This window comes from Equus quagga, chromosome 6 (genome assembly GCF_021613505.1).
Source record: "Equus quagga isolate Etosha38 chromosome 6, UCLA_HA_Equagga_1.0, whole genome shotgun sequence".
Lineage (NCBI taxonomy): Eukaryota > Metazoa > Chordata > Mammalia > Perissodactyla > Equidae > Equus > Equus quagga.
The window spans coordinates 70,995,902-71,023,240 of record NC_060272.1 but is presented as its reverse complement, the minus strand read 5'-3'; the positions used below and the strand labels follow the sequence as shown (position 1 = coordinate 71,023,240).

General features: G+C 37.7%; 1 protein-coding gene across 1 annotated transcript in view; it reads left to right on the top strand.

The window, feature by feature from the left end:
• The first annotated feature begins 299 nt into the window (after positions 1-299).
• RXFP2 (relaxin family peptide receptor 2) overlaps positions 300-27,339 on the top strand; it is a 57,950-nt gene continuing 30,910 nt past the window's right edge. Inside the window, exons 1-5 of the mRNA XM_046663756.1 lie at positions 300-380; positions 16,424-16,570; positions 19,023-19,100; positions 21,961-22,066; positions 22,895-22,966. Of these exons, the coding sequence (XP_046519712.1) occupies positions 332-380; positions 16,424-16,570; positions 19,023-19,100; positions 21,961-22,066; positions 22,895-22,966 (452 nt within the window). The 5' untranslated portion in view covers positions 300-331. The remainder of the gene's footprint in view (positions 381-16,423; positions 16,571-19,022; positions 19,101-21,960; positions 22,067-22,894; positions 22,967-27,339) is intronic.

Below are 27,339 nucleotides of genomic sequence, written 5' to 3'. Positions count from 1 at the left end.
TAAAAAAGAGTTTCTTATCTAATAATACCAGTCTTGTTTACGTCTCTCTGCACATACCATAATGAATTGATGACCAAGAATACAACTGTAGATTAAAAATAAAATGAAACAATTAAGAAAGAAGAAAAAGAATAGGCTGCCTGGTGACAAAAGACCGTCTCCCCTCATGCCAGTGAGGTTCTAGCTGTGAGCATGCTCAGATGCATGGGAGGCACCAGAGTTACTATATGAGAACTCCTCCCGAGGTGTAAGGAGGATACGACTAATAACTCAATTGCTGTAAGCCTATTGTTATTTTCCTGGTATTAAACCTCTCTTCAGCCGCGGATTGATGGCAATGTTTCTTCTACTTCATTTCGCTTTTCTGATAGATGTCAAAGGTAAGGCTGCTGCTTTCTCACTTAAGTGAGTGCAATTCCAAAAGAATATAATATTTCTATTTAGTTTTATCATATTTATAATAGACTTATTGCAGTGTTTGATAAACAGTCATTCAGTTTGCATTGTCGTTGCCATTATCACTAATTGCTTGTAGTCCCATCCGAGCAATTTCTAGAAGTAACACATTTTTCATGGAAACTTCCTTGATACGTTATTAAAATTGTAGATAAAATATCTTTACAAAACAATGTTGAACATATCAGTTATCATGGAGAAAATGTTTTTTAGTATTTGTAAAAAAAGTATGACAAATTAATAAGTTAAAATTTTGCCATATGAAATTTCAACCTGTTGAAATATGTTCACAACATTTATGTAATTGTGAGTTTCTATGTTTCGTTGTTAACATAGTTAAACAGGGAACTACAAAGCTACAGAAAAGTCTAAAAATCAGTATCTCTCCTTAAGAGCAAACCTCTCTAAAACAAAATCATTTAAAATTTACAAAAGTATACCTATTTAGATAATTCTTTTCTGCTTTTAATTTTTAAACATTTTTATTTCAGCCAAACTGCTAATTTTCAAGTTAGTGGCATTTTTATTGTAAAGCTAAGGAAAAAAATAAAATTTAATCTTCACCTGGTTTTAAAGAAAAATAGACACTTGTTTTGATATGAGCTTGTATACTTGTAAATAAATAATCTAGTCATCATACCCAAGGCATTTTGAGTTTATTGTTATTATTAAAAAATGTAGCTATTTAAGTTCATAGTCTTTCTTAAAGACTTGGTAAACCTCCGAGAATAAAAGTTAGAATTTGAAATTGTTTTTATTTTCTGATAAATTTGTTTTAGGTTTTTAAAATATTCAATTCTATTAAATAAATTCAACTGAATAGTTTTAATCCTGAATTAAAATGCAGTATTTATGAGAAACGATTTAAGAACTTCTAACAAATAAAAGATTTTAAAATATTTAAAATTTAGTTTGAATTTGAAATACTAAAACTTTGTGTTTCAAATTAATTTACAATGTTATTTTAATACACTTTGCACGATTTTTGTTTTGTATTTTAATCTCTCTTCCATGAAAACTTAAGCGTTATCTAAGGAGCAGCAGTATATGGTCTCATTTTGCATGAAATACAGTTGTAGAAAGCAGTCTATTTCTATGATTTAAGGTCTTCAGAAGTTCATGTCTTGGCACATTTGTAATACTCAATTTTTCATGATTTTTAAGAATAAGCAGTTAAAAAGTGGGCTCTTTGAATTCAATATACTTCATAGAGGTTATCTGTGCCCTTAAACAATTCTTTAATGTACAGGAATGTAACTACAGTTAATCAATTTTACTATATTACTGCTTTTACTTGTGGTAATGCACCTAATTGATTCTGCTTAGAAAAACAAAATCTTCATGAGATGAAAAACATCTCTTACTAAAATAATATTTTAAGATTTATCACAATGTGATGGTGTTCTTTAAACTAAAAAAAGAAGGAAAGAAATTTTAAACAAATGATTTTTGTTTGTTTTTTGTTTCTAAGTGAATGCCATATTTCAGATCCCTAGTACCAATCTGATAAATATTTATTGACTAATTATAATTCCCTGGAAATTTTTATTTTCTGATTTTATGTTACTTTCAATTGCTAATTTAAGCCTTTATATATAAAATTACTTATTTTTAAGTTAGACATGTCAATGCTTTGATATCTTCTATATATAAAAATAATAATAATTTGCTATATAATTAGCAAAACTTTTTTCTTTTTCACAATAAAATTATAGACAGTTAAAGCAGTTTGTTATAACAAAGTAAAGGCATTTAGAATGATGTGAGAGTAAAGATTGCTTTTTAAATTTAAATAAGCATTTGTGATAGATTCTTAGGCCAGATCTAAAGAAAAGGAAAAGTCAGAAGTTACATGATTGTCTTTTCTCTTCTGGCCATGATCACCCTGGAGTGCCTAAAGAAGGAGTAATATCGAATATTTTAAACTACTGACATTAATTGATACGTAAAGATAACAAATCTTATTATCACTTTCCACATGTGTTTTATCAATCTAGTCACTGGGTATCCTTGTTAGCCTCAAACTCCTCCAAAAAAAAAAAGTTTTTTATGGACTAATTAGGGACAATATTAAAAACCAAAAACATGGGCTTATATGGGAAATTAAAAGCATGAAGTATCAAGAATGCTACTTGGTAACTACCAACTGCTACTTATTCAAATCATTTGCTAACCTTGGAAAAATGCAGTTGTCAAAAGCAAGGCTGAACAGCATTTGACGTGAGCAGTATTTGACTGCCCCCTAATGGACAAGTTCAAAGCTCAGCTTGGATGATGCTTTTTCTAAGCAATTTCAGTTTGACTTGGTCACTGTGATTGGAGAAAAAGGGTTTTCAACTAAATTTTAATTTCGCACAATTGCATCCATGCTGCTGATAGCTGTGAAAAAATTATGTCGTAAGCCAGTCACACTGCGAGGCGAAGGCAGCACCTCTAATGAAAAAGACACTCACCTGTTTGAGGGCTGCGTGGAACCCGCTGTGAGGGAGGGGAAATAGCAGAAACCAGAAGACCATCTGAGATGTGTTATCTTAACGGCACCAACTAAATATACCTCTCAACAGGTGTTGATTCATGTGTTCATCTTGTTGTTAATGTTTTAAAAGAGTCTTAAGGACTCTCACTTGAAGTGACAAAATTGTCCGTCACCTGAATTTTAGAGACAAAATTGGGATGCTGCTTTCAAATAAATTGACATTGAAAAATGGTACATTTTTATCCTAGAAAATTGTGGCCTGAATAAAATTCAATTAACTAAGAATAGTTTTTGTGTACATAGTTATACAATGATAAAAGCACAGCGTTTTTAGGAGTATATATAGATTTGAGAACCCAAAACACCTTGGTTTACTTGTTTGGTAAAAATATAATTTAATATTCACCAGGCAAAATGAATGCACTGTTTTACATGAGAAATATTGGTGGAATTATCTGAAAATGAAAAATATACCTCTCATCTGTGCTTCACTCACATGCATCAGTTTCTCACCTCTATACTACCAGTTGAGTATGCGTAGAAAAAATGGTTTGAAATAATTTCAACATTGTTAAATACCTCAGAAAAGTGCCCCAAGATCAAAATAAAATGATTGATTTAATGCTCATGTGATAAATAGAAAGTTTTAAGATTAGAAAGGAATTGAAATTGAAGAGGTAACTTTATTACTAGGTGAAAAGCCTTTAAAATACGCTCTACATGCCTGACTAACACTGTGGACCTCTTTCCGATGCCTCTCCTCCTTTCCACTGTTCCACTGATTTCTGCCCTTACCTGGGCTTCTGTTTATGCCTCTCCTCTGCCCCACCCCCGCTGTTGCTCTCTTCTTAGTTTAGCTTCCTGCCACACTTTCCCCATCTTCTCCTCACCTTTGCGCACATCTGTCTTAAATGCCCTCCTGGCCTCCCTTCCCACTCTTTCTACATCGCACCTTCTCACTGTCGTCTCTGTCTTCCAGGTTTCCTCATCTCTGACATCTTTCCTCTCTTGTCTTCTCGTCTCTGTTTTTCAACTCTCCTGTTCCCTGAGCTCTTCTCTCCTCCAGCTCAGTCTTCGTCCTTTCCACAGCCCACGCTCTCTAATTCCCATATCTGCTCCATCCTGATTATTAGCTTCTGCCTTTTCATTTCCACCTTGGAACACGTCGACCCCTCAATTTCCTCCTTCCTCAGGTATTCTTCGCCTCTTATCATCACCTGCCTTTGCCTAGCTTCCTCTCCATGGTCTTCATGCATCTTTCTTGTCTCCCCTTGGGGGACCTTATTTCCTTTCTGTCATTTGTGTCTAGTCCCAAGGTCTCCTGACCTGCTCAGCAGTCACGATTTCTGTTGCTCAGGTTGCTAGAACACATGCCCAAACAGAACCAAATGAGTATTATAACTAGTTATAACTTCAACACTGGCTTGCTCTCATTTTTTAGGTCCATGGTGATTTATTTGCCATTCTAAAGTCCAGCAGGCTCTGAAAACTGAAAGTTTGAATTCTTTTGCCTACGAAATCTGGTCACAATTGACCAGAGGCTATTCAGAGGCTTTGTTTATAAACTTATTGCAAAATTTCCTACACTGTGCTGTAAATATTACCATGTTTGATTATGAGATTTTGCCACAGATCTAGAAGAGAATGTCATGTAATTTACAGCATAGCATATGCATTGCATTAGCTTTCTAAAATAAAACAAATTATACGTTCTGAAACACATCTCTCCAAAGGGTTTCTGTGAAGGTGTTATATATCTGATTAGCTGTCACCGATTCAGATTACCAACTGTCTCATGCCACTTTTATTCTTCCCAGTGGTATATAACTATTTTCTCTGCCCAGAGAAGTTCTGTGTAACAGAATAAGTGTTGGATGAGGCACAGATCATTTTAACTAACTCTCCCTTTCTCAGATTTCAGTTTATTTTTTATTCAATCTATTAAGTTTTTTAAAAAAAACTTAAGTGATTATATTTTTCATTTCAATAATTCCAACTGTATTTAAACCTATCTGAGCTGCTTTTCTAAATTTCCATTCTTACTTCATGATATTATTCCTTCCATGATTTCTCTGAGAATTTTAATCATACGGATTTTAAACTGCTTTTTAGAGCTCTATCCTCTAATTCCCCACGTAGGAATTCTCCCTTTTTTGGAGGCCGGGACATTTTCATGAAGGCGGAGGGGTTTTTCTCCTGCACACAACTCCTTATGAGTGGTTTCAAAATTGCCTCCACATAGCCCATGGCGTGTTCAGATCTGAGCCACAGTTTATGTTAGTATCTCAGGGATTTTCCCTTGTGGGTGATCCAGTTGCAGCTCTCATGCCCAATTTGCAAAGGTCCCACTGCTGCTTTCCCTGCAGGCCAAGGGTAAGGGGCAATATTCAAATCACAACCTTGGGTGGTCAGGCAGAGCAATTTCATCTCCCATTCATTGTCAGAGGTTCAGTCCCAGCACATGGCTTCACGTAGGTGCCCGCCTCTGCTGCATTCAGCCCCTTTCTCAAACAGGCATGAAACTCAGCTCTAATTACTCATCCAATCTCAGCTCCCTGTTGCCAAGTGGGTTTAACTCCTCTCACAACAGTGGCGTTTTCTCTATTGATGTTCTGTGGAGAATTTTCTCTTCTATGAGCTAAATGTGATAATGAGAAAACATAATATCGATCTTTTCTGTTTCTATGGAAAAGAGTGTGTTGTGGGGAGCATATTCAGGACTTGCTGACAGTGGATTCTTGACCCAGAAGCTCAGAAAAGATGGGTTTGCTTTATCGGAGATTGGACACAGGAGGGCAGACGCACCAGAGGTTTGGAGTCATGAAGTAAAGTGCTACGCAGACGGAACAGAGTAAGATAGGACAGGCAGCAGAGTGGCAAGGATGCTAGACCTAGGGTGAGCAGGCCTGCGTTCAAGTCACAGCCCTGGTGCTTACCAACCTTTGGCCTTTAGCATACCAAATAACCTCTCAGCCTCAGCCACAATATTAGTATAATTATTGACTTTCCAAGGACACTTGTGATGATGTTAAAGACATACATTCTAGGACTCCAACCTTCACAGATTCAATAGGTCTAGGGTGGGATGTGGGACTCTGCACATTATAGAAGCAGCCCAGGTGATCTGAGAAACCTGTCCCATGGATCACACCTCTGGACATCGAAATATAAGTAGGCTTTTTTCTATAAGAGTTGCTAATTCCTTGTATACTCTTTGTGCATACCAGGACTCCTAATTGGCTTCATCTGGATTACTTAACATATTAATTCAACTTGAAAAGGTCTTTTTAAAAATTTGGGCGTCATGGGGACAAATTAAGTACTTCACAAGGGAATAGCTGAACCTACATTGTCTAATGATCAATATATAAACTCTTAATAGATAGTATAATTCCAAAAAGTATAATTAATATGTAAGTTTAGTTATAAAGTAGTCTTGATGTTAATTACTACTCCATCCTTAAGATAAAAGAAGCAATTAGTAAACCTGTGACACAAGTGGCTAGGGAAGACTCTTTTGATTTGGAGCAAGATCTTTTTTCTCATGTGTCACTTCATGTTTGTTATCCACTTTTTGGTTCGATTATGGTCCCGCCAGTGGACTAGTCATTTGCCTGTATCAGGACAGGAGTGCTAACTCAGGAGCATCCCCCCCACCTCCCCTCTTGTCTTCTTCTCATCTCCTCTCTTCTCCTCCCCCTCTCTCTCAAATTCTGTCTAAGGGTGAGATAAGAGAGTCTTTATGTAAACTTACTCATAGGCAGGAAAAGGATAATAATCCATGTTGAGTGTTATTGAAAAACTCTGTTCCCTCATTCAGAAGCTATTCATTTATAGTTGTTCCCTGTTTCCCACTTAAAAATGCACTCTTATTGTAATAACTAAAGCTAAAATGATCTACTCGGAAAAACAAGTTGACTTCCCTAAGAATGCAGGGTTTTCCAAATGCTGTTATTTTTGTCCATTGTGTGTATGAATTGCAGGAGTTTTGCAAAGAATAAAGCATGAAGAAAGAGCCTGCACTGTACCCTGATTCCAGACATGGAACATACAGTATAGAACTACGTATAGTATACCTTATGGAGAATATATAGCATAACAAGCCACGCGGGCCACCTGACCCCGACCTACGTAGAGTCCACCTGGTAACTAAGACGAGCAGAACCAGCTCTCCACTTTCATCGTGGAGAGCTTCGAGCAAAAATGCCAACATAAAAGAACTGAAGTATTGATATAAGATAAACGAGCCAAGGAAATGAGCATAGAGCTTCTGTATGCACCTATCCCACACTGATGGCACATCCAACACGCGTATGCCCAAGTTGGCCCCATGCTTCTGACATGGATTATCACTGAAGTACCCATGTGTCCCCTACTTCCTCATACAGGGATTTAGGTATATGTAGCCCAGTTATGGAAACAGCATTGCTACCCCTGAAAATGTTAATTAAATTTAAATAACAATTTTGAGGCATATGGTATGTGCTAAAAACTAAGAACTTTTCTAGTCATTGGGAGAATTGAAATTAATAAAATAAGTTCCATTCCATAGGTGGGGCACAGCAAACTATGGGAAAAAGAAGAATATCTATGATTATATTAATGCCATAAATACTAGAATAGAGGTATGTGCAAATGCTTTGGGAAGAAAAAAGAGAAAGTTCATACTCTGGAGTGGTCTTGGAGGGGGAGGGGTCAGGAAAGTTTTCATAGAAATGGCTTTTGAGATGAAAACCAAAGAATGATGAAGTGAAAAAAGAAAAATTGCCTTCCAGATACAGCAAACAGCACAAGCTAAAGTCTCAATATCTTTTGACCACAAAAGCTAGGGCTGCCAGGACTGTTTTCCTGACTGAATACACAGTTATTATAAAAAGTGAAGGAGAATTGTCCACTGGCTCTGCTTGATCTGAAAGAACTTTGAATGATTTAGTTTGTTCATTCTCAATACCATATAGTGTGCCTTTGATGAATATGCCACAATTTTCATCCACTGAGTTTTCAAAGATATTTGGAATGTTTCCAGTTTGGGCTGTTATGAATAACGCTCCTGTGAACATCCTACCCTGAGTCTCTGGGTGCGCATGCGCCTGTATTTCTACAGGCGTGCACCCAGAAGCAAACCTGCTGACGGATAAAGTTTTCAAAGGCTCCAGTTTGGTGGATAATGACAAACTGTTTTCCAAACAGTGGTTCCAGTGAACACTTCCACCAGGGTATGAGAGTCGGCGTAGCTCCACATCCTCAGCAAACAGTGTAGGACTGGTTATTTTTTAATTGTAATCATATTGGTAATCTGTAGTAACAGCTCACTGCAATTTTAATTTGCATTTTCCTGATTGCTAATTAGATTTAATATCTTTTCAGGTTTTTTTGGCCATTTGGGTATCCTCTTTTGTTTAGTGTCTATTCAAGTCTCTTGCTCATTTTTCTATTTACTGTTCATCTCTTCCTTATTAATTTGTAGGAGATATACATACACACAGACTTTCTGCAAACATCTACTCTGCAGCTTGCCTTTACGCTTCCTTAATGGTGACTTTTTCTCTTTTTCTTTAACAGAAGCTCTTGATTTTAATATAGTCTAAGTTAGCTATCTTTTGCTTTATGATTAATGCTTTCGAGCTTCTTTTGTTTGCTTTTGTATTCTCCTTAAAATCTCTACCCCAAAGTCATAAAGATTTTCTCATATATTATCTTCCAGAAACTCTATTGTTTCATCTTCCATGTTTGGATCTATGATTCACCTAGGACTGACTACCCTCCACCACTGGTCTACAGTACACTTGGTCATAAATCAAATGTTCATATGTGTGCCTGTCTTTTCCTGAACTTTCCATTCTGTTCCATTGTTCTATTTTTCAATCTTTGCACCAATGTCATACTGCCTGAATTATTTTACCATTATAATGTCTTGATATGCAGATAAGAAGTTCTCTCATCTTGTTCTCCTTCTTCCAGACAGATCTGGCTCTTCGTGTCCTTTTGCATTATTACCACATGCCTTTTAGAAACAACTTATCCATTTCTACACACACATGCATGCACATGCCTGAATTTTCATTGTAATTGCTTTGGACCTCTAGATCAATTTGGGGGAAGAATTAACATCTTTAAAATATTAAGTCTCAATTTATTTAGGTCTTTAATGTCTGTCGATTTTAAATACTTTGCATAAATGTTTTGCAGATTTCTGTTAGACTTATTCCTAAATATATGATACTGTTGATACTATAGTAAAAGGCATTTTTTTAAACATTTCATTTTCTAATTGTTTATTGCTGATATGTAGAAATTGAATTGAGTTCACAGAAACCTTGCTGAACTCACTAATACTAGTAATTTATTAGTTTGAATTTTTTAGGTTCACAGCCACATCATTCATGAACAATGACAGTTTTATTTCTTCTCTTCTAACATTGATACCATTGATTTATTTGCCTTGCCTGACTACATTTGCTAAGTCCTCCAGTAAAATATTGAATAGACGTAGCAACAGTAGGCATCACTACCCTGTTCCCGGTCTCAAAGGGAAAGCCTTCAAAAATTCACCATGAAGTAAATTATACGCTATGGATTTTTATAGATACTCTTAATTTAATCAAATAAGTTACCTTCTGTTTTTACTTTGAATACTTTATTTTAAAGTTAGGATCTGATAGTTGCACTTATGGGACCCTTGTCATAAGCAAAGTTAAAGACCAGTGACAAACTGGGAGAAAATATTTGTGAGTTATAGAACAGAGGGCTAACCTCCCTAAAGAATTCTGGTACCATTGCCAGATTCAATTTTCTCACACACAGTTCCAAACACTGTGTTCCCGGCCACTGCTGTCAGGACTGAAAGTTCACCAGCCCATGAGCATAAATAAATTAGTTTTCCATAAAGCTAAATGTATCTCTGTCAAAGGATTGTCTTTTCTTCTGTGAATATATTCTCTCTAATTTTTAACAATAAGGTATTATTTTTCTAATATATTATTATTATAATACATGGTAATTTAGGATTTTTTAATGTTCTCGTTTGACAAACTAAAATATTAGTAACTCTTTGCAGGTCCCTCTAAATTCTTTAACCGATTTGCTTGGTCTAAGAAATCTCTGACTTAACGCATATCAGTAACATTCAGGGTGTTGCCAAAAAATAAAGGAGCCAATGCATCAAGGAGGTAAGGGGGGAGGGCTGGACCTTTAGAGAATAGGGAGAAGGAGGAAGTAAACCCTGACTGTGAGACATCGCAAAGCCAAGGAAGAAAAGGTTTCAACCTAGTGACTGTGGTTGGCCGTGTCCAATGCTGCAGAGACCTAAGTAAAATGAAACTGTAAAATATCCATGATGTTTTCTAACAAAGTAGATATCAGTGATTCCATTGGGAAGAATTTCAGCAGAGCAGCAAGGCCAAGACTGAATGCTGAAGATTGCCCAAAGAATGGCGGGGTGAGAAAGGGAAGTCATTGACTAGTATGATTTTTCTGAGAGATCTAATTTTGAAGGGAGAAATGTGTCTCAGTTCCAGTGTTGATATAATAGGATTTGGGTTGGTTAGTTCGCTGGTTGGTTGGTTGCTTGCTTGCTTGCTTGATTGGTTGGCTGGTTGGTTGGTTTTGAAGATGGTTGCTGATTGAGTAAGATTAATGTTAATACAAATAGTGGAGAGACAGGGATTTTGAAAATATAGGCAAGAAAATAGATAATTAATAGAGAGATAGTCTAAGAAGGTGAGATTAAATGGAATATAACACACAGATGGAAGGCTTTCCCATGGGCAGGAAGGAAGACCTTCATCCTTTGTGCATCATGAAAGAAGCATGCAGAGCCTCAGCCTAGGACTGTGTGGCTTCTATACAGCTCAGCACTGGTAGTCCATGTGAAAGGTGCCTCAGGCTTGTGCGAGATACATCCTATGCAGTCGTAGGCAAACAGTCTCAGATGCAGGTAACTATGTAAATCCATGGGATTAGAATTTGGGAGAATTACTACCAAGAAGAAGAATAGCCAGAGAAAGTCCCTTGAGACAGAGCAGTCAACACATCAGAGAGGAATTAGAAGAGAGAGATGAAAGGAAAAGGTATAACCATCTCTCCTCTCCACAGTCCCCATGCCAAGTTTCCATCAGGCTTCACCCTGCCTCCTTCACAATCACCCTTCTCGTGTTCTTGTTCCCTTCACCTGCTACAGTGTTCATCCTGAGTTCATTGTGTTCAAGCAGGTTTTAGGAAGAATGTAATCTCTCAAACTCATGCAGAACATTTAAATATTAAAAGAGAAGATTTTAACCTAAAGCAATGCATTCCTAAAGGTGACATTTAAGCAGTTTATTGGTCAGTAGAAGAGATATTTTTGGAAGGGAAATCTTCCTTGTGCCTTTATGTACCTTAGAACCAAGCAAGGACTCTGACACTCAGTTTGTGACCCACATAAAAGCATGCAGCCAAGGGGGACAAGGGGCTGAAATCCATCCCTGGAGAGGATGATGTCGGCAACTTGGAATTCTCTTTTTTTCTAGTTTAAATCAACATGTATTGAGCCTATACTCTGTTCCACATAGTTAGGCATCATTTCCCTAAATCTGTCTGTTCAAACGTTGAACAATAATCCAAAGAGGGAGATGGGGTGACAGTTTCTGCAGGGAACATGTGAGTACGATCCTGAGGAACATTCACCAGTCTGAGGTGGTTGGTTTGTCCCAGAAGAACATAACAGAAAATAGGGGCTTAGAGAAATCCAATGAAGGCAGGAATCTTTGAAACAGGAAGGGTGTGGGGTAGATGTCTGCGTGAAACTGGATCTGAATCCTGTACATACTGACTGATATGGCCACACAGTACTGTCAGGGCCGGGAGGACCAAACCGTAGCATAATAGAATAGGATTTCTAGGTTTAAAAAACAGCAACAACTAGGCTGATATCTTTCTACTCACCTTAAAGTGAAAGCTTTTTTAGGAAGACATTACCAGTTTCCTTCAAACAAACCATAAATCGTCTACCGCACAAAGGTGGGCTTTTAGTGAAGCTCAGACTCTTCCCAAAAGTAAAGGGGCTTCTGGTAGTTAGACTCAGGAAATGAGCTGGATTCCCCTTTGCTTCATGTTGTTGGTATCCTAAGTGGTTTTGCTACTCCTGTCAGAGATCCTAGCACCTGAGTTCCAGGTGGGAATGGACATTGTCTGCCTTGTTGACATAGCACATAGTAGGCACTCAGTTACCATTCTCTGGATGTTAAATGAATCTTTCTTCCAGTGCTGCAGTAGTTGGCTCTTTAGAGTAAATAGCAGAAGCTTCATCTGCATCTGAATTGTATTGAACTCCACTAGGAGTGGTGCACTCTGGGAAATGGCCTCATGGACCACGATCCTCTGTGCTCCCCCTGGGACAGTGGCGTCGTCATCTTTGGCTTAGTGTGGAGAAAGTCTCAGTCAGAACACCAGGCTGAAGGATAAACCTTTCTTCCACTTCAGGCAGGTCTAGAATTGGCAGAGAATCAGCAAAACAAAGGGGAACTTGCACATCTCCATCGATTCTTAGACTGAGGTCCTAAAAGGTTGTCTTCACCTGCTGTTTCCCAACCACACAAGGGACGTGTTGGTGGGCAGTACAACATGTCCTTGGGCAGCAGGCCAGTTGGCTTCAAAAGGCTATCAAGGAGTCTTTTTAAAATCCCTTGCACAGACATGTCCAGAATATTGACCAGAAGAGAGGAGAAGAAGGGCTATTACTGAGCAATTTTCTTTCACATGTTGAAACCTCCCCTCAGCTGTGTGTCTGGCGGGGGTCCCATAGAAATTGCTGCAGAAGCTATCGACACGGCTTTTATGTAGGCATCCTCCATTTTTATAATCCCCACTCTGTCCACTTCTACAGATGGCAGGAAGAATAGACGCAGAATATGCTTTCCACAGACGGCTATTGATTGTTTTTTTAGTACATGCCAAATACAACAGGGATTTTTAATTGTATTTTTAGTAGCATAATGGCAGAACAGAATGATAAATGGAGTACATAGAAGACTAAACAATATTTTGTCATCAGAATAAAAACATAACCTTGCAACTTTGGGAAGTTTAAATTTTTAAAGGTGTTCTTTCAATTCCTCTTTCATTCCTAAATAATCCATTAATTCATTCATTCACTGAAAAAATTATTGAGCACCAAGTAAGTACCAGGCACTAAGTTAGACAATAGGGATTTAGGATACAGGGGGCAAGGCGTAGGGATTTCACTTTTATTTTCCTTCTATATAACATTTATACCTCAGGCTGTTTTAGGAAGATGCCATTCACAGCTGAAAAATAGGGAATTATGAGAAACGCAATTGGTAAGTTCTGTTTGTCCATGATCAGTCTTTCCCCTCCCCTTCCTTCACCCACACTTGCTAGATGAAAAATTTTTTTCCAAGGAAAAGGAAATAATCTGAATTCCTCTTGTCTCTGACGGTTGATTGCTCGTCCCTCTCTAAGGGAGTCTTCATCCATGAGCAGGGCACTCAGTGGGTCCAGCCCTCAAAGAACTCCAGGTCATCTTCATATTGAACCTCATAGGGGAACACAATATACCACCTTCAAAATGTCTTACACAGCCTCCGCTTTCTAGTTCAAAATTCTCTTTAACCAAATATTTAAGCATCCTTTCTAGATCATTAAGAAAACATTATTATTAAGAGGTTAGAAGAACATTTTCATTGCTTGTTTATCATTTACAGCCCTCCTATTAGCTTTCAAAGGAGATTTGAGGCTGCTTAAAATAGAAACTATGCATATGTCATAAGGCTTTTAAAATAGAATAAGACAAAGAAGTAGGAGAAGCTTTATTATAGTCCCTATTATTTCTTTCATAGAGGTCACATAAAAAATCATGCTGTGCTAAGGCACTGCAAGCTTCCATTCTACAGGGTTTCCTTCTTAAAGTCCCATTTTCTTCCCTTGTGTTCAAATTGCCCGTATGCCGACATTGACTGAGAGAGTACCATGGGCCAGGCGCTCCCCAGAGCTTCACAAGCCTCAGCTGGTCGAGTTCCTGAAACATGTCCATAAGGGGGATATTATCATTAACTCTATTTTAAATGAGAAAACAAATTTAAAGACGTTGAGTAGTTTGCTCAAAGTCACGCAGCTAGAAGTGGCAGAGAAAATTCTAATCCAGGTCTGATGGTCACCAAAGGACTTCATCACTAATGAATATTTTTAAATAGTGGGTCACATCCCATTGGTGGATCATGAGATCAACCTAGTGGCTTGTGATCCTTTTTCAAGTGAATAAGATAGACTGGCAATGATCAGAGTTCATCCCACATAGTGAAAGGTAAGCAATATTTCAAGAAATGTTGTTTTCAGTGTGTGTATGTGAGTTTTCGTATGCTGAATTGTGATACAAAATCTATGTCTGACTGCGAGTTACTAACAAAAAATTTCAAAGCTGCCACACTAGGATATATTGACTCTCCCTCATTCATGTTCAAAACATGGGAGAATTAATAGTTTTTGTAAATCTGCCCTCTATAAAAATCTTTAAAAGAAATAGGTTAAGAGATTTAAAAATCTGTGACTCAGCATGCCTCTCCCTGTATGAATAGACTTAACAAGCCAACCCTCAGAGCCGCGCAGCAGAAGGAGTTTTCCTAAAATAGTCAGACCTGACTGGTCTTATGCCTCATTGCTAACAGTGAATAGTTCATTTACCACTACAGCAATAGCAGAGAAAATATGCTTTGCTTTTGTAAGAACAAAGATCCAGTGGGTACAAGAGCATTCGAGGGCCACCCTCCCCATTCAGAAGGCCCAGCAGATGCAGCCGCAGAAGCTTCAAGGGAGAGGGTGCACTGTTCCATCCGGCTGTCCCCAAGAAAGGGCCTGAGCCTACTCTTTCATGTGTTTGCTGGATCTTGAGGGCCATGATGACTAAAGGACTAAAACTCAAATAATCTACATTCTTTCTAATATCACTAAAAGTTTGACAAGCACTTGTAACTCTGACATAGCTTTAGTGCCTAAACTCAAACTCCTGCCCTAAAACAAGTGGAATTACTTGTTAAACAATGACTCCAGCAGACTTCACCTACCTTAGGAGAGCCTGGACCAGTCTGGTGGGAGGACATCTCGCCATGAGGCAGCATTTGCTTGGAGGGCCCAGACCTCGCAAGGGCATTTTCTCAGGAACCAGAGTAGAAGTGCTTTCATGTTCTTAGTCTTCGTTTCCTAATCTCTACATAGAAATAATAATAACAACACAAAATTGCTATTAAGATTAAATAAACTAACTAGGAAACCCCCAGCACAAAGTAGGTGATGCTCCATGAAGATGTATTCTCTAACCTTCTGCTCTATCAAAAAGCATCATACCACCAACCCAAGGAAATTCCTAGCCATGACGCCAACCTTCAGTGGCATGGTTAGGAACACTGACAACATCCCTTGCTCTCTTCAATTCATCAGAATGAACTGTAGCCATGTCTGAGTCTATACTCTCCTAATCAATTTCTGTGAAGTTTCATCTCGCACTCCCTTTTAAAAAACATACGACTTCCACAATTTTACTAGACTATTTACAAAGAGCACATCTCTTAGTTTTCCAGAAAGCACCCTTTCAAAAATGAAAAAATGTCTCTGGAATTTTTTTGGTCATCCTATCCAGAGATACAGTAAATGTTCACTATATTTCCTTTCTGCCCAGCAGTTGCTCAACTCTCATTCATCTCCTTTTATGTTCCCTGCACAAAAAGACTATTTTTAATTTGTCCTCATAGAGGACTTAGGCTCCTTGAAAGGCAGGTTTCTGATTCAGCTATATCCTCATAGCACGTTGGTTAAGATGGGCCTCTGGAGTCAGGGGGATGACCCAAATCCAGCTCTGTGACTTTCCAGATGGATGACTGCATTTAACTCCCTGAAACATGGTGGATGATATCACCCACGCCAGAGGCTGCTCTAGCAATTAATCTATTAATCAACTGAGACAAACCACTGTGCAAAGCACACAGTAAGCTCAGCGAGTGTGAGATATTATTATGTAGTAATGTCTTTCCTAATTCGAATGTGGTTCTGAATTTCTTTCTCGCTTTTAAACTGTCCTTTTCGTATACGATATACTTGTATTGTAAGTCACCTCAAATCCTCTTGTAAAGGATTAATAAGTAAATAAATCCATCCACGAGATCCTGTCAGCTCATAGTTTTACCTTTCTGTTTCCAGGAGTGAACAAGTTTTTGATTTCACACAAAAGCAGAATAACTGCTTTGGTTTTGTTTCCTATTGCCTTCCTGCAGTGAATTCAAAATGAGCCTTGATTCCACTCTTGGGATAGCTGGTGTTAGGTATGACTGCGATTGATTAAAATGTTATAATGAAGAATATTGTTCATAAAAATTTTGCAATATCACCCGACAAACTCAACTCATAGGGTTCTTGTGAAAATTAAATGAGATAACATAAAAAGACTTTGGCCATATGAACCCTTTCTTTCTGTTACATAAGATTTTTATCCCCTCTTTTACATAGATTATGTACTCACTGATGGCAGTACAATCACTCCTTTGTGCCAAAAAGGATATTTTCCTTGTGGGAATCTTACCAAGTGCTTACCACGAGCTTTTCACTGTGATGGTGTGAATGACTGCGGGAACGGTGCTGACGAGGAGAACTGTGGTAAGACCTCCCGCTCAGCTCCACATGCGTGTGAACTCCCCCAAACTGTGGGTGGATCGAATAATAATTGTAATGAACTGTAATGATGGAATAATAATTGTAATGGAAGAAAATATTTGGTATTCTATAGGGAATCTTTCTGTAACACAAATAATTACTCCCCAATTTATTTCTGGTAATTACCTGAATTTTCATGTATAGAGGCTGCTTAAATCAGAAATATAGTATTATAAGATGTCATATTTGATAAAAATTGAAATTATATTTTAAAATCTACTTAGATACTTATATTTTAATTTTAAATAGCTTCCTGTGACTACCTCTTTATGGCGTGGTAGTTTGGTTCAGCTGCAAGAATATCCATGAAGTGTGAATGGGCCTGCCCAGAGAGTTAATCCATTGAAAAGACCCATGTTGAGTGCCCTCTATGTGCCATCGCTCTCCGAATTATCCAGATACAGCAGGCTCAAGGGAGATTAGGCGTTCGTTCACATGGACAATGTGAACAAGGAGGACAATAAGCCTGTATGTAAATAAGCTAAATAATGTTAGAGAGTGATAAATGTCATGAAGTGTATATAACAGGATAATGGGATAGAAAGTGACTTGGAGGGAGGGCTATTTTAAGGACATAACCAGAGAAAAATCTCTCTGAGCTGATGCCATTTGAACTGAGAACCAAGTGAAAAGAAGAAAGAAACCATGAAATATTCTGGAGGAACAGAGTTCCAGGCAAAGCAAACACCATGTGCCAAGGCCTTGAGGCTGAATGGAACAAGACAATGTGTTTGTGGGACAAAAAAGCCAGGATGGCTTGAGCAGAGTGAACAAGGATATAGGAGGTGAAGAGGTAAGCAGAGGCCAGATGACGAAGGATCTGCCAGGCCAATTTAGGTCTGCATATCAGGACTGTATATATTGTCTAATCTAACCTGTGTATTTTTTTTCTCGAAGAAACTGATGCCTAGAGAGGTTGACATGTCTAGTTAGTCACAGAATAGACACTAGAACCCAGACCTCCTGAATCTGAAAGAATCCTGTGTGTTTTCTACCACAGAACTGCCACTCCTTGGCACTGCCCAACTAACAGTCAAAGCGAGACAGCAAAGTCCAGGAATGCTGGGCATCTGTCTCTAGACTCTGCTCTCCTGCCCCTGGGTACTCGTGCATGCTTCCCTCTGATGGAACCTTCTGCCCTCACCTCCTGTGGATCACTCCTACTCAACCTTTAGGGTGCAGGTCAGGTGTGCCCCGGTCACCTGAGAAGCCTGGCTTCCTTGGCCACGCTTCCCCACTCTGAAGCTGTACACCAGTCTAGGACAAGCACTCCTTCTCTCTGTTGCCATGGCACCCTGGTTGTACCTGTACAACTGTACTAAGAACTGCCTTGTCTTTTCACTGTACTTCTCTCACTAGACATGAACTCCTGGAGAAGAGTTTTATTTGTGTCTTATTTGTTTTGAAGTCACCAGAGCCTAGAACGGTAGGGTACGTAGGAGGCACTCAATCACTGCTCAGTGAGGGGAGCAGCTCTCTGGATGCTGATGGCAAGTCGCTCAAATTCTTGACATTTTCTCTTCACTGTATGGGAAACAGAGACCACGCGTGTTTATCTACCTCAAGAGGATGTCTGAACATAAATTAAATAATTCATGTAAAGGCATCAAATAGAATCATTTAAAAAATTATTGAGGGTATTAATGAGAAATAGAAATAAATTAAAGATTGTAGGGATCAGAGAAACCTGTGGGCAACTATTTAAATTTACTTTTCTATTTGTATGAACTTCACAATCACACACTGTAATGCGTATCTTATTGTTTTAATAGCAGCTGCTAAAGTAATGATACTGCAAAATCAGGTCCTTTTTGAAAGAAAATAATTTTATCACAAAAAAAGAGAAGGAAATTTGGGAAATAAAAAGATCATATCCTTTGACAAACTGAGAAATATTATTTCTCTCAATAGGACTAGACAGCCTTTATGAAAAGGAACTTTGTTTTTGTTTTATTAAAAAAGCCAGGTGACATAAATTTTATGAGAACTTGTTACATCTATCAAGTATATATCTATATATACATATGTAGCAGTATGCATTTGCCAAAATAAAATTTAGACTTTATTTTCTTCTAAGGACCTCAAACTTAAGACAAAACATTTAAAATGTCATCATTAGAAATAGGTGATATTTTTCAAGATGGATATATGAATATAAAATAATTAGCTATTTCCATTATATATTTTATGAAATATACATTTGAAATATTTGTAATTGCAAAAAAGGGAAAAACTCCAGATGTTTGTGTAGCTTTTTCTCCCTTACCATCAATGTTATCATTCTTTTACTTAAAAAATTTTTAATTGATTTCATTATCAAATTTTTATACTTTTGTTTTGTAATTTGATATTTGATTTATAGAATAACTGACACATATTCATCACCATTTCACAGGAGACACTAGTGGATGGGCGACTATATTTGGCACAGTCCATGGAAATGCTAATAATGTGGCATTAACACAGGAGTGCTGTAAGTGGTATTGGTTCAAAGACTCAGTATCAGCTTTGCGAGCAACATGATTTGTGGTGCATGGATTTATATGGGTAGTGTGATAACTTCCCTTTAGGATTTCAACTTCAGTTCAATGTATTTCAGTAGTCAACTGCTGTATTGTCTGCCCAGGGAACTAAAAAACTATAAAGGAGAAAACATGCTCCCTTCATGCTCATTTTTTGTATTAACCTATGATTGCAAGAATATATAGTTATAGAATAATTGTGATGAATAACAAAATTCTTATTCCCTTTAATTACTTTCTTCAATAAAGATATCAAGCACCAACTACTTTCCAGCCCTTACGTTAGGCTCTGAGAGTACAATGATAACTAAGATGTGGCCCCAACCAACAAACACCTCACACTGTTGCAGGAAAGACAGATCCTTATAGAAGCAGGAATGATGCAATGTTAGTGCTAAACTGGAGGAATGATCTTTGCACAAGAGAACCTAAAGCTAGGGATGGGGAACAACCAGAGAAGATGACATTGAGAGGGACTTGGAAGTCCTTAGATGGAAGAAAGAGTAAGAGGTAACAGGATGAGCAAGGAGCAAGAACAGCAAAACACTGGGGTAGGAAGGTGCAAGGGGTACTTCATGATGCCTCTCACGATGGTCTGAGTGCCTGAGGCAGAGGAGCAGGAGCTGATCCTAGAAAGGTAGGGGCCAGCCCATAAAGGATTTGGGGCACACACTTTGGCATTTGGCCTCTATCCTGTGGATTGAATTGTGTCTAGACATAATTATGTAGGTGTATGTATAATTACGTACACACATTAGTATGTATGTATAATGTATGTTTATAATACATATATTAAATACTATACTAATAGTATAGTATGTACTTTATGATACCAGTTTATAATTAACACTTATTATATACCTTATTATACACAAGTACATCATCTATAAAAATTAGAATTAAAAAGATTAAAAATAAATATAACTGTCTAATATTTTCTTCCTAAACCACAATGGACCTTCTTGTACACATCCCCTTGTTGAGATCACTGCTGTACACAATGGGCAATCACTGAAGTTGTGGGCTTATTTTCTTTTAATGAAGAGGAAGAAGCACATAATGAGACGTGTATGTGAGAATGATTCTTCCATCAGAATTGTAGAGAGTGGACTAGAACAGTGGCTCTCAACCTGGAACAACTTTAGCCACAGAGAACATTTGGCAATACCTGGAGACACTTTTGGTTGTCACAAGTGGAGGGGGTGGGTTGCCACTGGCATCTAGTGAGTAGAAGCCAAGGATATGGCTGAGAATGATCCAAATGTCAACCTTGTCAAGGTTGAGGAAAAAGAATGGTGAGAGAGATACTGATTATTATGTTTCTTGCAATGCTCCAGACTAATTAATACTAAGAATCTGAGCCTAGAAAATACCATTGGGAACAGAGAGGTAGAGAGAGATGCAAGAAGCATTTCAGAAGAACAATCCACAGGGCTTGGGGTATGACCAGCTTGCAGATGAGGAAGGGTCAAGAGTCATGATCACATTTCTGGTTTAGGCAACAGGCCCAGCTTAGACCATATGGAACTCTTTTATTAGTAAATAAGAGTTTCCAACCATGGATTTTCAATCTAATAGCATAACCACTATTTTTAATGTCAATAAACATTAAAGTAAACATTCTGAAGTTATCTTTAGGAAGCTGAGCTAATTAGCATAAACCTATAAACAACATACAATATTTTCCAAAACTTTATACACTAGAATGCATCTTTTGAATTAAGCAGGTACTCAATAAAAAGTTTGTTGAATTTACTAAAATTCAGTGAAATTGATTTTAAAAATAAAGTTTGGATAAAAGTGATTTAAAAGAAGTAGATCAATTGAAAGAACTCATTATCAGGTTTAAATAAACAATAATAAATATAAAATTTTAAAAATAACTCTCATTTTCTTAGCTCCGTCAAAACAAATACCCACAGGATCAGAGGCAAAATCAAACACTCCATAAATGTCCTCCCCTCCTCTCTCTCCCTCTCTCTCTCTCTCTCTCTCTCTCTCTCTCTGTCACACACACACACACACACAAACACAGACAAAGTGATTGTTCCATGGACCAACTTGGCCTGGTTTCCCCATGGATTTCTCACTTCTTTATATACCATTATCTTAATAATTCTGTAAGTTTCTTCAGAGTAAATTCTGAAGCCTTTTTCTTTCCTCTGAATGCTTATAGATGAAGATGAATGCTGAATGACGAAAGGTGGATCTTTGGTTTTCTGAGCTTAATAGCTTCTCTACGACTTTCACCTTTCACTTTAACTTCACAGTAACAAAAAACAAAGAACCAAAATGAGAGATTCTCTGAGTTGGTTGATTTTAATAAGGCACAATTGTGGCTATGGCAGAACCTATGTGTAATTCTTCTCACAGCTCTAAGAGAAATTTGAAAGGGGAAAATAATTGAATTTAATTTTAATCAACAAGCATTTATTGAGCAATCTCATTGTGCCACTCAATTAAATTGAATTGACTCAATTATAGCCATTAAAGACTTACTCAATCGTACTAATGTTTTGAGTTGAGAACTTAATCTTGTTTCACTATATGCTTTTATGCCATTTAAACATTTCTATGGTTTCATTCTAATCACTTGTTAAATGCCTCTGAAACTGATGAACACCACATTAGTCTATATTCGACTGAGAGAACTCTGACTTGCTTTTATTATGGGCCTGAATTAGTTCATTCAGCAAGATGTGAATGTTACACATTCACGAAAAGAGGACAATGTCAGTTATTAGAGATAAACTCATAACTAAAGAAAAGGATTTTTTTCCTAGTGAAATCTTACTCTTTTTTGCCCCCTAGTTCTAAACCAGTATCCACAACGCTGTGACTGCAAAGAAACTGAGTTGGAATGTGTAAATGCTGGCTTGAAGTCTGTGCCAACGATCTCCAGCAATGTGACATTACTGTGAGTAGAATTCAACTCTTGGTGATATTTGCCCCTAAAGTCACATGAAAACTGTGTAATCTAATCTAATCTCTCTTTGTTCTGTTTTACGTTACTTGTATACTAAACTAGAAATTCTCTTTAAAACCACCAGCCATCAGAGAATTCTGCATGCTGCTTCTCCAAGGAGAAAATGTTTTAAACTCTGTATATTAGATTAGCTGGGTTATCCTTTAGCTCACAAATCTCTGTTGTCTGGAGCTCTTATTTTCATTTTATTTCTGATTTACGTATTAATACTAATATGCCAATACTATAAAATTAAAAGTAAAACTTAAAAAACCGAGGAGCACTCACTTATTCTATCTCGTTTTTAATAGTAATTTGTCCGAGACTGCAAGGTATAAAAGATCCATTAAACTAGCTGTCTCGTAATCATGCAAGTCTTTCTGGACTTTGAATAAATGTTTTGAGAGCCTCAGGAATTTGCAGTCGTTTCACAATTTGGGCACACATAATTTGGTTAGGATTTTCATTGCTTTTTGGTTTTGTTTGTTGTGTTTCGTTAAATTACCCAGAGAGTACAAGAAAAATTTAAATCACTGCAGACTTTCCAGTCTATTTTACTAACTGGATAAACTTGTCAGATATTTTCAAATTGCTTTAATTTGGAGTTGTGGACTTTTTCTCCTCACATGAGAAAGTTTTCAGTTACGGCAATCACTTTCAAATGTGTGTGAAGTGGCATGGAGCACCATCAAACGTTCTCTTCTCAAGCAGCCCACTTCTAGAGGAGAGTTTGGTTCATCATAAAACCCATAATGAAGCCTGCTTTACATGTTATTTTAGGTCTCTCAAGAAAAACAAAATTCACAGTCTTCCAGATAAAGTTTTCGTCAAATACACAGAACTTAAAAAGATGTAAGTAGCTATTAACAGTATTTTTATGGGAAAATCTTTGTAATGTTTTGTTTAAGATGTTTTTGACCTAAAAGTAAAATGAAACATGAAGTTGATTACCTTTATCATTAAAGTTATTTTTAAAAATGTAATTAAGATTAGAAAATAAAGCATTGAAAAGTCTTTTCTTTCCATTTGTCTTTCCATTCCATATTATCTTTCCATTTCGTAATTTAAAGTAGCTGAACAGATTTTATTTAAAATTGTTTTAGAGTTAAATTGGAGTTGAGATGAAGCATCTCAATAAGAAAGTACATAGTTCCATGCTTTTACTCAATATGTTTTGGAAAATGACATTGCGGATTCAGAGGTGCTAGATGCACTTTTTAATGTGGAAGAAGAGTGTTAGCATAGACAGGAACTATCAGATCATTTAAAACACTTAGTGATAGGATGGGGACTGTCTCCCAGAATAATAGGAGCAAAACCCTGATGGTAGTGAAATCAGTGATATTAGCCTATCTGAGGAAAGAAAAGTTTAATAAATGGGTCATAGTAAGCAGTGAAGAAATGGTAGCCAGTGAGGAACAATGCTTCCAGCATCGTCCAAGAAAGAAAATCAGGATCTGGGGGATAAAGTCCCTAGAGAGAGTCTCTAGTGGAGAACTGGATGGATTGGTGATCTCCACCACAACTTGCGTGAGCTATCTTTTGATGCTCTTCCATATCAAGATGGAGATTCCCTTTGCTTTGATTCCCTGTTCACCAAGCGGCTTTATAATGACTATATTAACTTCCCAAATTATTCATACTAAAGTATTTGGGAAGTTACCTTGGATAGGGAACAAGAACATTCCTGTCCGTGGAATGGGATACCTCCTATTTAAATAAAGAAATTGAGAATAGTTAACCTATTGTGAGTTTGGTTACTGTGGCCAGTCCCTCTGAGCCCTGTCACTGGGATAATGGAGAGATCAAGATTCTACGCTTGCCAAGATGGTCATTAGACTAGATTAAAAAACTGGTAAGGTAATGCTGTGAGGCCCTTTGGCGGTACCATCATCTTACTGTTTTATCCTTCAGCGCTCAGCACAAAGAATAAAGTTTCTAGAAATCTAAAATACGTTAAAAATCTAGGAATAAAAATAATCTGATTCTTTGCTGATACTAGACAAACACATGTTTGAAATGCCACCAACAGTTCTGTATTGTTCATGAATTTATAGACAGATTCCTTTATGCAAGAAAGGAAGTCACTGGAGGAAGTCCACTAGTCGGGTAGTCCACTAGTTCGTGAACCGGGGTTTGATTATAGGCTCTGTAAATCCCATCTGCAGAAAGGACCTTCCGCTCCATCTTGGAGCACGTGGTCATGTTGTTATTGTCACATAGGAGTAGCTATGTGTTGGTTCTGGGTTTCCAGACTCGTCTAGAGAAGAAATCCTAACTATACTGCTTCTAGTCTTACTGGAAATTCTTAGAATCACAACTTATTCATTCTCTGAGTCAATATTATCCTTTCACTTCCTGAATAATGCTCCAGGGAGGAAAAATAAAATTGCACTGGCAGAAAGGAAGGAAAAAGATTCATGTTTTAGAGTAGCTGTTTAAACTCTATTATCTAGAGTCATAGAAGTTTTATGAATTTCTAATTAAATTGTCTCATTATTCACGAGGTAACTAAAGTTTGCAACGGTTAAATGATTTACCTATATTCTACAACTAGTTAGTGGAAGAGCCAGAAGAAGAGTCCATATCCTCTGATGCTCAATACAGTGTTTATTTTACAATAACCAGAAACCTAGACGTGGAAATAAATTGTTCTGGCATGTATTTGAGTCGTCTGCCAGTACATACTGTCCTGCCCCATGCAGAACTCCCTTCTATACCTTTTGCCCCCTGATTTGGGGAAAGCCGACTTATGAGGAGGCAGAGGGGTCACTAGAGGATCAAGCGAAGAGAATAAAAATTAGACTTCACATGCCAAGTCCTTCCCTGAACCGCTAATCCATAGCTTTGCTCTATGTCAATATTTACCTCTCATGGTGTCTACTAGCCTACTGAAGCAAAGAATATGAAAGCACTAACTTCAACAATTTAGTCCCCAATTTTTCCCAGTAGGAATTAACCTTCATTGCCCAGATCAGCTGGAAACTTGTCCGAGTAAATGTTTAATTCTACTTTGTCTGAGAAAACTTAGGTACCACATCATAACCTGAATACCATTCAGCAGGTGTTCTCCCGATGCAAGCTGCTTTTTGATGCTTTCCAGACAATTTGATTCTCCCAGAGACTAAGAGAAAAGAGATTATAAGACTCTCACCGGGAAGCATTCACTAAGTGTCTATAATATGCAAGGTACAGCACAGGAGATAAAACAGAATTGCTTACATTTGTATATAACTTTTCAAAGTTTGCAAAGAATTCCAACACGTGGAATTCTCACTTGGACTTTGATCCTCAAAGTCGGCAAAGTAGAGTAGACATCGTTAGATCCCTTTCAGGAATGAGGAAACCCACCCTTGGAGAAAAGAGGTTTTTTTGCCCAAAGTCAGCTAGCTAACAAATATTATAGCTTGGCCTCAAAGCTGAACCTCTGACAATGATCCTTTGGAAGCATACCCACATGGTCCAGCCTCAAAATATTGTTACTGTTGGGCTGGCCCAGTGGCAAAGCAGTTAAGTTTGCATACTCTGCTTCAGTGGCCTGGGGATCGCTGGTTGGAATCCTGGGCATGCACCTACACTCCACTCATCAAGCCATGCTGTGGCAGCATCCCACATATAAAGTAGAGGAAGATTGGCACAGATGTTAGCTCAGGGATAATCTTCCTCACCAAAAAAATATGTATATATTGTTACTGTTGATGAAAACATCCAGTAACCAAACTTCAATTTGAAAATAGTAACTCAAGTTCTTTACAAGCATTACTCAGATATCCTAAAGCAGGTCATATACTCAGCAGTCCTTCCTTAACTCTTCTTTCTTCCCATTCCCTTTCTTCACACTCTTCAGCTCCTCTTGCCACTTTAAACTTCCAGAAAAATCTCCCCCAGCCTCAGCCAAGCTATTGTCTCTCCTGTCCTTCTACTCCTACATTTTGCTTCCCAATTCTGCATTATAATAGCCCAAATAGCCAAAGTAGCAAAACCCAAACCATCTCAAGGAAAAGGTGTCAGAGGAAGGAAAGAGCTAGATTAACAATCCTAGAACTCTTGGTAACAGACATCAGGAAGGCATAAGCTAGCAAAACACACACGTTCATTCCTTCTTTCAACAGATATTCATTGATGCCTATGAGGTGCCAGGCACTGAGGATACTGAGTGAACAACACTTATGAAAAGCCCTCTCCTCGTGGAGTTTAGCTTCCAATGGAGGAAGATAGAGAACAAATCAAAAATACATAGTATGTTAGATAGTGATTAGGACTATGGAGAAAAATAAAACAGGAGGGGAATTAGGAGGTGCTGAGGGTATGGAATTTCAAACAATATGCTAGTAAATTTTGTCCCATCAGATAACTCTACTACTGCCCCAGGGATCTCTAAAGCTCCCCATCGTTCTTTGATTTACCCCCATGAGACCAATCAGAACACAACCAACTAATCTTCTACATAACTCTTCAGGTGTTTAAAGCTGGCTATCACCCTGCACCCCACTAAAAGTCTCTTTTCCAAGCAGCCTCAAATCCTTAAATTCTACCCCAATGGGCCTGGTTTTAAATCTGTTCATCATTCTTGTCACACGACTCTACATATGTTCACTTATATTTTCCTTACATGCAGTATCTAGAATAAACGTGATATTATCAGTGTGACACAGCGAAGGCAGAACTTGGGGAAGATGGCAACACTTCCTTTCTAAACTCATGTGCCCCAAGGTTACATTTGCTCTTTTGGTGGCTACTTCATAGCCTTAACTCCTAGTGCTCATGCCTCTAAAATTCCTATCTCATGCCATATGCGCTACTGCTAAGTCATGGCTTCTCCATCCTGTACTTGTGCACCAAGCACTTGAGAGCTGGTTGTGGATCCTCAAATTTATCCCTATTCAGTTTTATCCTGTTAGATTCAGCTTTTCTTACCAGACTGTAAAGATCTTTTTGGATCATCCAACTCGTTCGCTATTCCTCTCAGCATTCTGTCATCTGGGAAAAAAAAAAAGGAACCTTCTTCACTCAAGTCATGGAGTAAAATATTGAAGAAGGCAGTGCCAAACCATCTTTCCAGATCCTTTCATCATCCTTCAGATAACATATATCATGCTTTATTTTGTCCATAAAAACATCATAAAACCACTAGATCAATGCCTGGTATGCATATATGCGATGTCAACCACATGTTTTTGTCTGATCAGTCTTTCAAAAAAGAAAATCAAGTAGGTCTGACGTGC